Source organism: Carassius auratus, chromosome 44 (assembly GCF_003368295.1).
Source record: "Carassius auratus strain Wakin chromosome 44, ASM336829v1, whole genome shotgun sequence".
NCBI classification, from domain to species: Eukaryota; Metazoa; Chordata; class Actinopteri; order Cypriniformes; family Cyprinidae; genus Carassius; species Carassius auratus.
In genome coordinates this window covers 4,621,261-4,636,004 of record NC_039286.1, presented here as the reverse complement: position 1 = coordinate 4,636,004, position 14,744 = coordinate 4,621,261, and the positions used below count along the sequence as shown (strand labels likewise).

The following is a 14,744-nucleotide window of genomic DNA, read 5'->3' as shown; positions in this document are numbered from 1 at the left end:
TTAATTATACGAATATAATTTATATGGGGATCAGACGGATGTAGGTGGGCAAGCCACTTACACATCTGTGTTCAGATCAGCTTTTGAAAGAATTAGTGTAATGGCAACATTACTCTTAATACTACAGCATAATGATATTCTTTTATCCATATTCCAATATCCAGTATTTAAAAATATAAATGTTTGATAAAGATGAGCGTGGAATTCAGGTGTCCACCATATACTGTCCACACATATTTCTGGACATGTAGTGAATGTTGTAGGGAAAACTGGTGAAAATTATAATGCACTAAAATGTCTTTACTTGGCAAGTAAATAAATAAATTGACCATTTATCAGAATCTCTTCACGCTTATAAGAAAAAAAAATGACATTGTCTTGCAAATATTGTGAGCAAACTTAAATACTTTTTATTGTTTGGCCCTTAAAAGATAAATACATAAACCAGGTAAAACACGATACCAAAGAAATGTGCATAGCACTACAATTCCATCTACAGTAACACATTTTTTTCACATTTAATAAGAGATGGATGGAAAGGTAGTTGAGCACTGAACACAGTAACAGAAAAAAAGTTATTAAAAACACAATATAATTACAGTTCCCAAAGGGAAAAGACAGCTTTGCAAGGTACAGTAAATTCAGAACTGTACATTAGAGTATATGTACATACACAGATTCATAAGAAGCACAGAAATATTGTTGTGGCTTTATCAGATTACTCAAATTGGCTGTTGATCACAAACAGTGGCTTTTCCACCATCGGGCCGAACGGTTCTCTTTGCTTAACCGTTCCTTTCCATGCCAGTCAGCACGGATATGGTTTCATTTTCCACTGTAGTGTTGATAACGGAGCTCTTTGGGATGTAATACATATGCATCAGTCATTGCTTTGGTAACGCAGGTGTGATGTAAACAGCTATTTAGACTATGATCACATATTTCAGTTTTTGGGACTCCTTTTTTAATCTTATATTTACTGAGTTAAATAACAGAAAAAAGGACACAATTCCAAGTGCAATAAGCGCAAATGTTTCCTCTACAGACCATACGTTTTTATACTGAACGCAGCGAATCAAATAGTCAAATAGCGCACTTCTGCTTAACCAGATATGGAGAAACTGGTAGCCAGGCAACAGTTGCGATGCCAATCTAAAAATGGCTGCATTATTAGATTATATACATGAAACAGATATATTGACAGATCTGTAGGAAATATGAATATCAACACTTACATCTACAAATACGAATACAATTGATTAATGTATAAAAATGCAGTATGTGTTCTGCAAATCAATTATATTTCCATATATATATATATATATATATACCTCAAGTGCTACTCATGTGATAAACAGAGGGATGTTGCATAAACGTTGTTACTTCTGTTACGTTGTTACAATGTGTCTCTCACTCAACCTGTCTCTCTCTCTTCATCAGCTGTCTTCATCTGTTGTTCAGGACTTGATCTCAACCACTTTAATGAATGGCATAGACTTGTTTCCAGGACTTGTTGGCGTCAGAGGTTTGCTATAATACAAAATTACAAACTTTTTTTTTTTAAATAACCAAATGCCTTGTCAAAAATGTTTTTATGCAATGTTTTTTGCAATATTTGTCATACTTGGTGCTATTAGAGCTTGACAGACATGGTCAAAACAACATGGTTTTATTTTGTTTTATAAATAAGGAGATATGTTGTAAGTATTTATTGTAAGAAAGAAATACCTGTAGACAACCTTGGACCCCATGTCTGAGTTATATGGTTTAGACACTTGGTTGTCCAAATAAAACTCCATCCGGTCATGAATCTCTCTATTCTGTAGGACACATTTGATATGTTACAGTCACACAGGGAAAAGCAGAAAAAATAAAGTGGCTCTTTGAAATAACTCAGGCACTGACCTCAGCTTCGAGGAAAGCCACCCTCTCTTTGAGGTCACCGATTACCCGGTCTCTTTGCTCCATTATGGTTCGGGAATTTTGCACCTGTAAACATATTTGGACATATGAATGAATTAATGCAAGCACTTATCACACTCAAATTGATTTTAAGGTTTGAAACAAATTTTAAATAAAACTTGAGTATTCTACAAAAAAAAAATATATATATATAGCTGGATTACTGAAGCATAATGCTTGGTTTGCATTTGTGATTTAAGTGTTCATGGATGAAGCCATTATGTGTAACATGAGATCTCAAGTGCACTGAGGTTGAGCAGAAGAGAAATGACCAAATCTTTTATTTATGACTGAGGCAGAGTTTCACTTCTCATCTCTGAGCAAGAACTCTATATAATGCATCTGTTTATTTTCGAGAATATCAAAAATCTTCCTAACGTTTCTTTTTGATTTTACCTGGTCCTCTCTCCTTCTTTTTTGTTCTTTATAAGCATATTTCCTTAAGTCAGCATGAGTATTCTATCTATCTATCTATCTATCTATCTATCTATCTATCTATCTATCTATCTATCTATCTATCTATCTATCTATCTATCTATCTAATGTAAATATTTAAAAATATGTATATACCTACATTTAATAAATAAAAAATGTCAAATTAATTTAAAATGTAATTTAATTTTCCTTTTAAATTACATTAATAAATTATCTAATTGTATTAATACATTAAAAAAAAGTACTGTTTAAATTATGACTGATATACATAGCCTCTCTCCTCCCACTAAATTTTTCATGATCACACCCTAATTCTTTTTATTGTTGAATATAAATAAAAATTACATTACATATATATAAAATGGTTTGCAAATGTCATTTAATGATTTGTCTCTGTGACTGGGTGTTTCTCCAAATATCCTTTCCACAGTAATTATTACCTGTTGGATCATGTTCCTGACTTTCCTTTGTTGACTTTTGAGCATGTCATCTAAGTTGTGGTTCTTATTCTTCAGAGTTGCCAGCTCCTTTTTCAGCTGTTCAGACCTGCAGTGCAGAAAACCTGTATGTTACACGTGTACACACTCACAAATGACACTTGCATGCAACACAGAAACAATTAGCAACATAGACGGTCAGTCTACTTTTAATGTATGAGAATGAGTCAAAGTCGAAGGCGTCACGAGGCGTGACATTGAACGATGGGTTTCTATGGCAGCACAATGCAACTTAATACAGCTGTAAATAGGCCAACTTATTGCCAAGGAAACATTAAACATGAAAGCAATGCATTGTGTATAGCTTACTAAATTGCAGGTGGAAAATATTTAATTGCTAAATTGCAGGTGGAAGACAGTTAAGCATATAAGAACAATGCATTATGTATAAATGAACAGCAGCAATTTGGGTCAGCCAATATATATAAAAAAAAAAGGCCCCACCTGTCCTCACTATCTGTTTTCTTCAGTCCTCGCAGTTTCTCAAGTTCAGCCTCGCTAGCGGCCAATTTTTCTCGTAACGTGGCATTTTCCAGCTCCAAGCCATGCATAACCTTCTGCATCTCTTCCACCTTTTTGCCCTGTTCCTCTGCCTTGGTTTCTGCCTTCTGTATGCGAGAGGTATGCTCCTCTAGAAACATCCGCTGATATTCAATGTTTTCCGCCTGATGAAAGTAAAAAAAAAAATACTTTCTCAGTTTAGAAAAGGCAAGACACATTATATCACAATTCTATTAATTTTCCTGGAGTTTTTTTTATTTAGTTACAAACCTGTAGTCTCTCTTTCTCCTCCTGGTGTTTTTTCTCCATCTCATGCAGACGACTGTAAAGATGTTTAGTGACTTCTCTCAAGGCTAAAGAGTTTTCATCTTCCTCCTGACCCTGTGCGAACATAAAAAAAACTTTAAAATTGCTCCTATTTTTATATATATTCATTTTTCATTCTTAACCTTAAAAATGTGCCATGCTATTACAGTAAAAAGCATGTTAATCATAATTTAGTACATATATTTAGTACATATTCTCTTTTAAAATGTTTGATATATGGTCTTTTTTTATATAGTAGATTTTTATAGTATATTCTTTCAATTCTTACTCTAGCTTTAAGAAAAAAAGTTAAATTATTGATATTTCGTTCACTGAGCAGTTATTATTACTGTTATTTCGTGTCGTTTACTGAGCCACAATTCTGACCCTGGACCACAAAACTAGTCTTAAGTGTTGATTTTTCAAAATTGAGATTTATACATAATCTGAAAGCGGAATAAATACGTTTTCCATTGATTTATGGTTTGTAAGGATAGGACAATATTATGTTCGAGATACAACTATTTGAAAATCTGGAATCTGAGGGTGTAAAAAAATCTAAATACTGAGAAAATCGCTTTACAAGTTGTCCAAATAAATTCTTAGCAATGCATATTACTAATCAATAATTTTTGTTTTGATATATTTACGGTAGGAAATTTACAAAATATCCTCATGGAACATGATCTTTACATAATATCCTAGTGATTTTTGGCATAAAAGAAATATCAATCATTTTGACTAATACAATGCATTTTTGGCTATTGCTAAAAATATAAATTTTGTGGTCCAGGGTCACAATTTTGGAAATAATGTCATGGGTGTGACTTTTCACAGGCAGAAGCAAAAGTTTAATGTGCATACGCCCCAAATCTCAGCACATTGCCATGAAAACAAGAATGAACAAATCTCTGGTAATGTTTTTGGCCAAATTATTTATCTATAGACGTCATCATATTTTCATTAAAGAGTCTGAATTATATCTGCTACTTTGTGTCTCTTTGTGTCCATTATCATGATTATTTGGGAGTCTGTACAGGAGAACAGAACTTCCCATTTTCAGCCCATGAAATAACCTTTATGGAGGAAAGGGGCTATTTTTACTCACAATACAACTTTTAATTCTGTCGGAAACAAATGAAATGTGATACAGCGAGTGGACGGAATGCTATCGCTTTCTTTCTATGGGAGTGTCTCTGTTGTTGGTGTTTGTGAGCAGCCTATGCATTCTTGCTATATAGGTAGGTATCTTGGTTTATGATGGTGCAAATTAAGAATCTTTATATGACAAATAGTTTACCAGACATGTGGAGTAAGAGCCGTTCACAAATCCATTGGATCCATTGGCTTTGCTGACAAGTACGTCAACTTTAAAGCCATTGGATGGAATCTGGAGCACAAGATAGATTGTTTACAAATGAAACAGCTTAGAGTAATAATTTGAAGAAATATGCAAATAATCTTTTTTTTTTTTACATAATATACTGTATGTGTATGTGTATATCTATTATGTATATATAAATACACACACATACAGTATTTTCTTAAATATATACATGCGTGTGAGTGTATTTATTTATACATAATAAATATAACTTTCATTTTGGATGCGATTAATCGCTATGTATATTAACGTATATTGATTTTGAGAAATTGATCTGAGCAGGTAAAATGTCAATATAGTACCTTGTTGTTGTTATTGTATTTTCTGGCTGCCATTTGCTCTCTCAGAGTCTTCAGACAGTATCTCACCTGAAGAGAAACACAACACAGAGATTACAAACTCATTTTTCAAGGTTATTGAGTGGGTGGTGGCAAAACTGACCTCCTGCACCGCTGCCTCATCATTAGTCAACATCTTGACACGATTCTGCTTTCTCTCTTTGCAGTCGTCTACAACAGTCGATCCTCTGCTCTGAATTACGTACTTCACTTACAATAGCTGGTAAAAAATAAATAAAAGCATTATAACATTCATTTGTAAACTGTCGCTCTGTGTAAAGACCTGCATAATTTAGAAAAAAGATACAGCTTTATTGGAAATAATTCACGATAAATGTTTTGTTTACTCTTGATATTAACCTTGATTTGTCTGTTTTGTCATACAAGCAAGTACTCACTACCAATAAAGTTTGGGGTTGATGAGATTTTTTTTTTAAAGAAAAAGCTCACCAAGCATATTTTTACTTGATTAAAATACAGTAAAAAAATATTGTGAAATATTATTACAATTTAAATAGCTATTTTCTATTTGAATATACATAAAAATCTAATTTATTCTTGTAATGGCAAAGCTGAATTAGCTTTAACTGTAACATGGTCATTCATAAATCATTCTGATATATATATATATATATATATATATATATATATATATGCAAGATTCTTTGATGGAATTTTAAAAGAACAGCATTTTATTTTAAATAAAAAAATATGTTTGCATGCTTTTTGAATAATATGAATTGCTTAAAAAATACTTCTTACTGGCCCCAAACCTTTTTTAATGTTGTAAGATTAAACATTAAATATTCTAATGGTTTAAAATTAGATATAGTACATTTTTACAAATAATATTTTAATGACAGATTTTCATAGTTCCAAAGTCAGAAAAAATGTTTATAAACTGTCTGTTTATGAAAAAAAAAGTGTATACCTGTAAGATTTTCTATGAAGTCTTGACGATCAGATTCTGTAGTTGTAGAGTGACTCCTGTGATCTTTCGGTTTGTGCTATGATATTTCTAAGTGGGAAAAAAAAAGAGAAAAGAATGAGATCCAAGAACAGGGTGTGAAAAACGGATAATTAAAGAAAATTAAATGAGGGAGACAAGTTTCCAAAAGAGACCAGAAGAAACAAGCGATTAGACAAAATAAAAGCCCAATTATAATGACGTAATCTCCACAGCAAACAGTCCTATGGAATGAGCATAATGTGAACATATGTACACCTTTATTTCTATGGCAGCCGAAATCCTACTTTAAGGCCATGAGACTGTGCAAAAGAAAGATGGAGAAGTGAAATCTAAAAAAAAAAAAAAAGATTTGGGGAAAAACTTCATATTACGTAATTGAGTATATAATCCGGAGATTTAAAGGTGATGTAATCTTTTCCATGCTAAATAGCTTTCTGATATCCTGGCTTAATACGCAAAGACAAATATGAGTACAATATTAGTAGGTTGATTTCCCAGAAAAAGCGTAAAAACTATGACGCTGATGAAAACTTGATTTTTGAAAATTTGTTTTTGCCTGATCTTTACAACCACCCCTCAACATCGACAATGCCAATGACAATGACATTAGTTTGGAGACAAGACTATCTGCTTGTCCAACCAATGGTAAACAGAGGTAGTGTTTGGGAAACCTGTTTGGAAACCATCATTATTTTTAAAAAGCTTAAAATGCTTTCAAAATGTCAAAAACGATTTATGAGTCATGACAAAGCATTTACAATTGCAAACAAAGGTCTATAAATATACTTAATCTGTTGTTTACTACAAATAAACTTGTTTCTGCAGACAATCAAGTAACATCCATTCTGGGGTGCGTTTCCCAAAAGCATCATTAGCCAGCTATGGATTGTAAGTCATTACCAACATAGTTCAATGAGTCAATGTTTCCTGAAACCATAGTTTACACGAACATTCGCAAACAGTGTCGCAAACTTACGTGGTTGGAACTACAACTCTTGAGTTGTGGCTAAAAGCTATTTAGCAGAAGTTATTCCTCCACCACCTTTGTGTGATATCATTAACAATGGCCCTGTGTTGTTGAACTAATGTGGTTCAAATGACAGAGATGCGACCGTTTTCAGGAAACAGTAGTAACTGGCTAGTTTGTTTCAACAAAAATGCATCGTATGGTGCTTAATCAGCAGGTTACATCGTTGTACGGGAAACATACCTCTGTACATTTGAGAGGAAGTGATTACATCTAACCGAGTCGACATGTCCATGCAGGAAAAGCAGACAAGAAATGGTTTGATCCTCTGGGATGTGACCACAGACTACAGAAGGAGATACTGGATAAATGTGAGATCACTCGCGCAGACGGTTGATTCACTCCACTTCAAGCTATACCAGATACCAGTGAAGGGTGGAGGCGCGCTGGAGAGCGTCTGTGTAAACAGATGGCAAGCCTTGTATGGTAGTGAATTATGAAAGGAGGTAGGTGGCTGTGTGTGGCTTAAGTATGCCTCTGTGAACTTTATGATCCAAGAGATAAGAACACCTTTTGGTGATTAGCATCAAAGTGCAATGCTTATGCTAGTGTGTCACCGCCGTCTGGGTCACTGCTGTGTGTGAAATACCAGAAATGTTAAAACACACAGCACTTGTGTATTAACACACTACAGGTCAACTAAATGATCTGTTGAGCAGGTTAATTAAAGCCATAACTGATACAATGACTGGCTTTTTGATTCAACTGCTGTAATGTGGCTGTGGATTTGAATATTAATTATATTAGATTAAATGTTCTTTAAAATATCTTTAAAGAATCCTGAAAAAATGTAAAAAAATAAAATAAAATAAAAAAATAAATAAAAAAAAAGATAATAATAAGAAATGTTTATTGAATAGCACATCAGCATATTATGCATAATATGTTTATTTCCGATATATATTTTTGTTACTATTTTTTTTTTTAGATACTATATTATTTCATTGAATTCGATACAAATCTGCCAATTTGCTGGATATGTTGCTGCCCAATGTTATACATAAAATAAGCAACAAAAAATTTATTTGATGTGTAGAAAACAATGTATTTGTTCCTTTTTTTAAAGACTTGGGCTGGTAAGTGAAAGATTAGAGGTTCAAACTTTACAAAGGGCATTTCAAAATTATATTTAAAGTCTATTAATTTACATATAAAATGTATAATATTAAATTAAATATTTAAATACATTAATTTTATTGTTTTATATTTTACATTCATTAAAAATAAGTTTTTTTTTATTTTGATATCTAAGGGCAATTAATTAGTTATAAAATAATAGCTAACATGATGCAAAACATTATCCCATGCAATTTAATATACCTTACTATAATTTACTGACCACTTATGTCTATATAAGTCTTCCAGTTTGCTGTTTTTTTTCTTTTATAATGAATTATGATTAATTTTAAAGAAGACCATGCCTTGATTTTCCAGGACTTTCATTCCTATGTAAATTAACCTGTATTCATCAGCTTTTTGAATCTGTATTTAGACCCACATGAAAAACAGCACATCATTTGCATAATTGTAAGAGCTTAAAAAATCATCAGCCCTGTCATGTTTTATCGTCTCAGGCAGAGTGGAGGGGACATGTGCAAGATCAGAGAAAGAACAACAGCCTCGGGGTGAATCTGCAAACTGACACTCACACAGCACATACTTTAGAGAAACCCTGTGCACCTCGTAAACAAAACTTCATGTTCTTTTTTGAGTGTACACACCCTCTCATTAACTTGTACATCTGTCATGCATCACTTTGCATTTGCCGTCATCATTGATTCTGAATCTGGTTAATAGTGTGTAGCCTAATGGTTTATTCCTGGCACCATTTGATCGCTGGCCCAGTCCTTGGTTACATTTACCCTCAAAGCAAAACATGAGCATGCAGTTACAAATAAACACATTCAATTCTGCCTTTGATGTCAGGCTTTTATGAATAAGGAAGGAATGGTCTTCACACGAAGACATACCAAGCTCCTATTTGCATATATAAGTAGTTTCAAGCATTTGAACAGGAATTGTTGCAATGCTGAATTGGCCTGTATCTCTACATTCACGGACTACTCCACTAAATCACACATTAACTGTTCTGAATGGTGAAGAGAACAGCATGAACTTTCAAACAGATTCTTTGTATTGAGTCCAACCTGCAGGCTTCATTTCACAGTCTGTACGGTATGCATTAAATCAGTCTGGAGGTGTCTCATTATATAAGCCAGGACATGGAGATGAGAAATGTGGGAGAAAAGCCTGCAGTTTGCTTTGGAAAACCTGATACGGCAAAAACACAGACAAGTTCTGACCAGGATGGACTATAAAAAGTTTGTTTACTGTAAATGCCTAGACACTTAAAGAACTATATAAAGAACTATAAACAACTGATGTGAACAGAAGGCCGAGTATGCATTACAAAATATTCAACTGAGTATAATGTGTGTTTGTCTGAAACTGTTATGACCACAGCAAAGAATTGAAGTGATTGAATACGAGGTCACTTAATTCAATTTTTTTAAAAAATAAAAATAAAATTTTTGTCTTATGTTTTGTTTCAAGTTTTGATCCTGCAGAATTTGCAAGAAGCATACATGCACTTGCTTTTCATTGTTTTACAAGCATTTCTGGCACATCTGCTTGAGCAAGTAAAGAGTTAACAGAGCAGAAACAGACAGATGTTACTAAATACAGTGGGTTCCAAAAAGTCTGCAGAACTGAATCTGGGAATCTAAACTAAGAATGTGAGAAGAAAAAAAAAAAGTTGTGCATTAAAAAAAGGATTCTGCACTATTTCTAGATCTCTAATTAGATAGGTAATTTGTGACATTGGAAACAGACCAAATACTAAGACATTCTGAAATGCATGTTAATGTTGCATGCTTCAATTTTCCCTCAAATTGTTACATCTGAGTAATTAATTTGTAATGATTTGTTTGTTTGTTTTTTATTAGAATTTAATAAATTAATGCTAAATTAAAGATTTAAACCTTTGGAACCCCACTGTTTAAAGAGAAACATGAATAAGTGAACAGAAGTGATAGGAATAATGAAAGATTTAACATCCAAAGTTAAACTTTTTTTTTACTTGGTAAATACGTACTGACAGCCTATATTCAGGAGTTTTCAGAGGGTGCTTGATGCTCATCCATATTGTAAAAATCAGTGATATGTGCTGCTCTCAGTGGAAACCCAGCAGCAATCTTCTCTAATTAAGTAAAAATGCAGTCAACACAATGAAATCCACACTACTGCGTCATCTCGTGCTGATGTGCAACCTCTTCTCATGCAATGTTATTACAATTTCTTATGTAAAACTTGTTTAGCCTTTGTTCAGTAAAATGCTGATGTATTACTGTAGGTTCTTCAAAGTGATTTTGCGCAACTTTACTGCTGGTAATAAGAAAACTCGTATCAAATGGCATTAATCCAAAAACAACAAAAGCTAATCATTTAAGTGGAAACACAAATGATTGTGTAAATATTCCTCGGAGGTTTCTTTCAGTGCATGCGGCTATGCAAACAACTAAGAAAAATTCATTTTTTTTATGATTTGCATATTTCCAAAGTTTTGAATGTTTTGCATATCAGTATGGAGAAGAGATGCTAAAAAAAGGCAAATTAAAATTGTCAATGTTATACTATAGAAGCTTTTTTCTAGTATAATACTACTATGACACTGTTTTTGGTTTTTGGTCAACTATGTTTTTAAGCATTCTTAAAACCGCCCATTTCACTTCACTTGAATAGCACCCCAGAGCCAATGGGTTCATTGTAAGGTTGGCAAATGTCTCGGCATCGTGCCCTTAACAGAATCCTGCAAAACTTCCACATATGTGATATATTGACATAAAGGTGACTGCTAGATTTCACACACATTTCTTATTCTTAAAGGCTAACTGACATGCATCAAAGGCATAAAAAGGTTTTTAAATCCATAGGTGAGCTTGCCAGCTGCCTCATTTATCCTTTTTATTGAAGGAAATGACCTCATCTTGCCCCCAAGAACCACTGTGCATTGTTTGAACCAAGACATGAGCTAACAAAGCTCAACGTGTCAGCAAATGAATTAGATAATACTGCAGAATGGGTCAAGTTTACAGTTCAAATCAGCCATCTTATTGTTTGGATATGATGCATAAATATTGGCGTTCCAGGCAACAACCTGCAGAATTAGCTAGAAGCAAATCTGCTTGTGATATTTACATTTTTTAAATATATTTTGCTTAAAGGCTACTTGTTCTTAAACCTTTAAGCAAATACTTGATTATATCATAATCATAAATTGCTGTATGACGTTAACACTCAATGTGTTTGAAATGGCTGCCATTGAGATTTGATATTTCTACAGTTTTCAGTGGAATGAAATAAAATCTACACCAACGCCAGATAATGGACATAAAGAGAGATAAACTAATGAGTCAGCATTACATTTTCCACACAGAGGGGATGAGCAAACAGATGGCATCTGTTATGATATATAATCTTAGAAACCACCAAACCATGTCACATGATCAGTCAAAGTTTAAGTGCTAAGTAGTTGGTCCACTTAAAATCACACAAACATAATCAGAGATAACACACGCACATCTGCAAGATGTCTGTTAAAGATCGCGAAGCATCTGCTGTGTACAAACATCTGAACAACATCTTTCAGAAGTCAGTTTTACATACATTCTAAATCATAAACCTCTTAAAGACATCTTCTAAACATCTATTTGACATCTGATAGGAAACGTTTCAGGCATGTAATGCAGATGAGCAAACACCCTAAAAAATACATCTTGCAGATGTAAATGCGAACGTCTGTGATGTACGTGTGCTATTAGGGTAGTGTATGTTTCCTTGATAGCACACATACTATTTGCATACATCTATTTGACATCTACATCTGCAAGACATATTTTATAGTGTTTGGTCATCTGCAATTCCTCTATGGGACATTTCCTATCAGATGTCAATAGGTGTCTTTAAGATGTTTATGATTAAATGCATGTAAAACTGACGTCTGAAAGGTTTGTACACAGCAGATGCTTTCCAGATGAAATTATCTTTAACAGACATCTTGCAGACATATGCGGTCTGTCTGAGCTGAACCCAAATGTCAACACATGTTAAGAATATTGGGGAACATATGTTTTTTTGTTTTGTCCTTATTGATTAGGACAGAACGCGCAGGAGCCACAAACATTTTTGTTACATTCGCCAATGTTGAATGCTAAAAAAAAAAAAAAAAACTCAAAATATTTTTGATACTCTTAAAACAAAGAAAATTACTTTGTAATTAAAAAAAAAGCCAAAAGCAGACAAACTGTCACATACCTCTTCTACCCTCAGTAACAAATATGGGAAATTCCCAATTGAAAAAGAAAGTAAAACAATCTTAACTTAATTAAATTCTTAAAATCTCCACATATGTAGTTTATCATAAATACTGATCTACAGTACAGATAAATAGGCAGCGAACAAAAGGCGTTCCAGCTTACCTTGCTGAAGACACATGCAGACTCTGTGCCCTGTACTCACTGCATGTGTAGTTCTGGTGACTCATTTCATGAGAAGGCTGGGTTTTGTCATAGAAGGCAGGGGTGAGTCTCCAGCGGTCCAGCCCTGATCCTCCCTCAGCCTTCACTCCACAGCGCTCCCTACAGAACTCCTTCAGCCTCTGCACCATTGAAACGGCAAATGCATCATGAAACAATGTTAGTAAATTGGCTAACTATCAGGACAGTTAAAAACAGTAATGCAAATAAAGTAACAAATTAATGCAGTACTTTTCCTCAGTATTGTAAATAATAAATATGTGAATTGTAGGCCTAACTTTCACATAGGCCTACATTAACATGTTGCAGCAGTTATGAGCAGAATAAATTTATTTTACAAGTACAGGCTGGAAGTGAATCCTCACAAGTGTTTGAAAGCTTTTAAACAACATACAGGCAGAAGCTCTGTACATAATACAAATATTAATGTTTTCCATATTGAAATAGTTTTAGATAGCCTATAGGCCTGTTTAAGTTTTCACTAGGTTCGTCCACCATCTCGTTTTGATGGGTGCTTGAGCATCGAAACATTTCAAAATCCTGAAGGTTCGCCGCTGTATGTAGGTTCATTTTGAATGAATTCAACAAATTAAAATCTTTGTGTGTGTATAATACAAAAAAGAGAAACATTGAAACTGAAAATCATTTTATGCAGCAAATGGTTCAGGTGATTCAGAGCTTCTGAAAGCTCATGCTTGGAATGCTGTAAAAACAACGTTCTGCGTGAATGCTGTGTAGCTCAGTATGGGTTATGGAACAGAATGTTATGTTCAAACAGAGCGGAAACACAACTTTACATGCAATTAATGTACACTTGATTGTATCTTTGGTTTTTTGTAATTTGAGCAAACTGCCAGCACAGCTTCACAACAATAACACAACTTAACTGCTTCACGCTAAAATACGTATCATGGCAGAACATTTGCATGCTACAGTGGTTATAAAAGAACAGTGTCAAGTTACATAACAGCAATGATCTGAATGAAGAATTTCTGCCTTAAGTCAACTAGTGTGTATTATGAGAGTCAGGTGTTTGCAGAACTAACATTGTTATGAGTCAAGTGAGAGAGACTGTGTGGTATAAATACAGTGTGTATGGTTTGCAGATTTCTGCTGAAGTGGTAGATTTAAAATATATATAATCAGAACTAGAGATTGAGACTGAATCCCTTGCATCCAATTAATTTTGTGTGTTTGGTTAAATCATTACTGATCTAAGACTCATAATTCACTTTGTGTCTGAATTTACATATATACTCATTAGTATTGAGTTAGATGTTAGAGAGATGGTCCTTTGATTCCTTTCTTTCTCTCAGTTTGTCATCCATTTGGAGGTGTTCTATCATCTACAGAAAATTAATTGTTTGATTAAAATACATTATGTGACTTCGAGGGCCTGAATGATACCAAAAAATGCGTATATTTAAAATATATTTAAATAAAATATAAAATATATATTAAAAATATATATTTGCGGCTTCTATTAGTCATAAAGTTCATCTGTATTGGGTCACTAAAACAAGAACAAATAAATTAAATAAATGTATTTACTTAATGTGACAAGCTAAAAAACAAAAAAAGGTGTTACATTTCAAAGAATACAGTCAAATTTAGAGCACTGTGAACTATATGTGTGTATTCTTGTAGACAAAAGTTTTTGAAAAATTAAGGAAATGTCCTCACTTCAATACACAGGTATTGCTCTTAAATGTATTACTTGTATTGTGTTTTCTTTTTTTTATTTTAAACTTACAAATAACTTGATGATGCAAATGATGCAAACAAAATTC

The 14,744-nt window shown here is 33.4% G+C and overlaps 1 protein-coding gene across 1 annotated transcript; it reads right to left on the bottom strand.

The window, feature by feature from the left end:
- Positions 1–395: 395 nt before the first annotated feature.
- LOC113062208 (tuftelin-like) lies at positions 396–13,002 on the bottom strand. Its single transcript, XM_026231878.1, has 11 exons — positions 12,898–13,002; positions 6,355–6,441; positions 5,527–5,643; positions 5,388–5,453; positions 5,002–5,091; positions 3,666–3,776; positions 3,339–3,559; positions 2,838–2,943; positions 1,906–1,989; positions 1,729–1,820; positions 396–1,530 (listed from the first exon to the last, which is right to left on the bottom strand). The coding sequence occupies exons 3-11, from the start codon at positions 5,557–5,559 to the stop codon at positions 1,458–1,460; spliced, it is 876 nt and encodes a 291-aa protein (XP_026087663.1). The 5' UTR covers positions 5,560–5,643; positions 6,355–6,441; positions 12,898–13,002; the 3' UTR covers positions 396–1,457.
- Between the last annotated feature and the right edge of the window lie 1,742 nt (positions 13,003–14,744).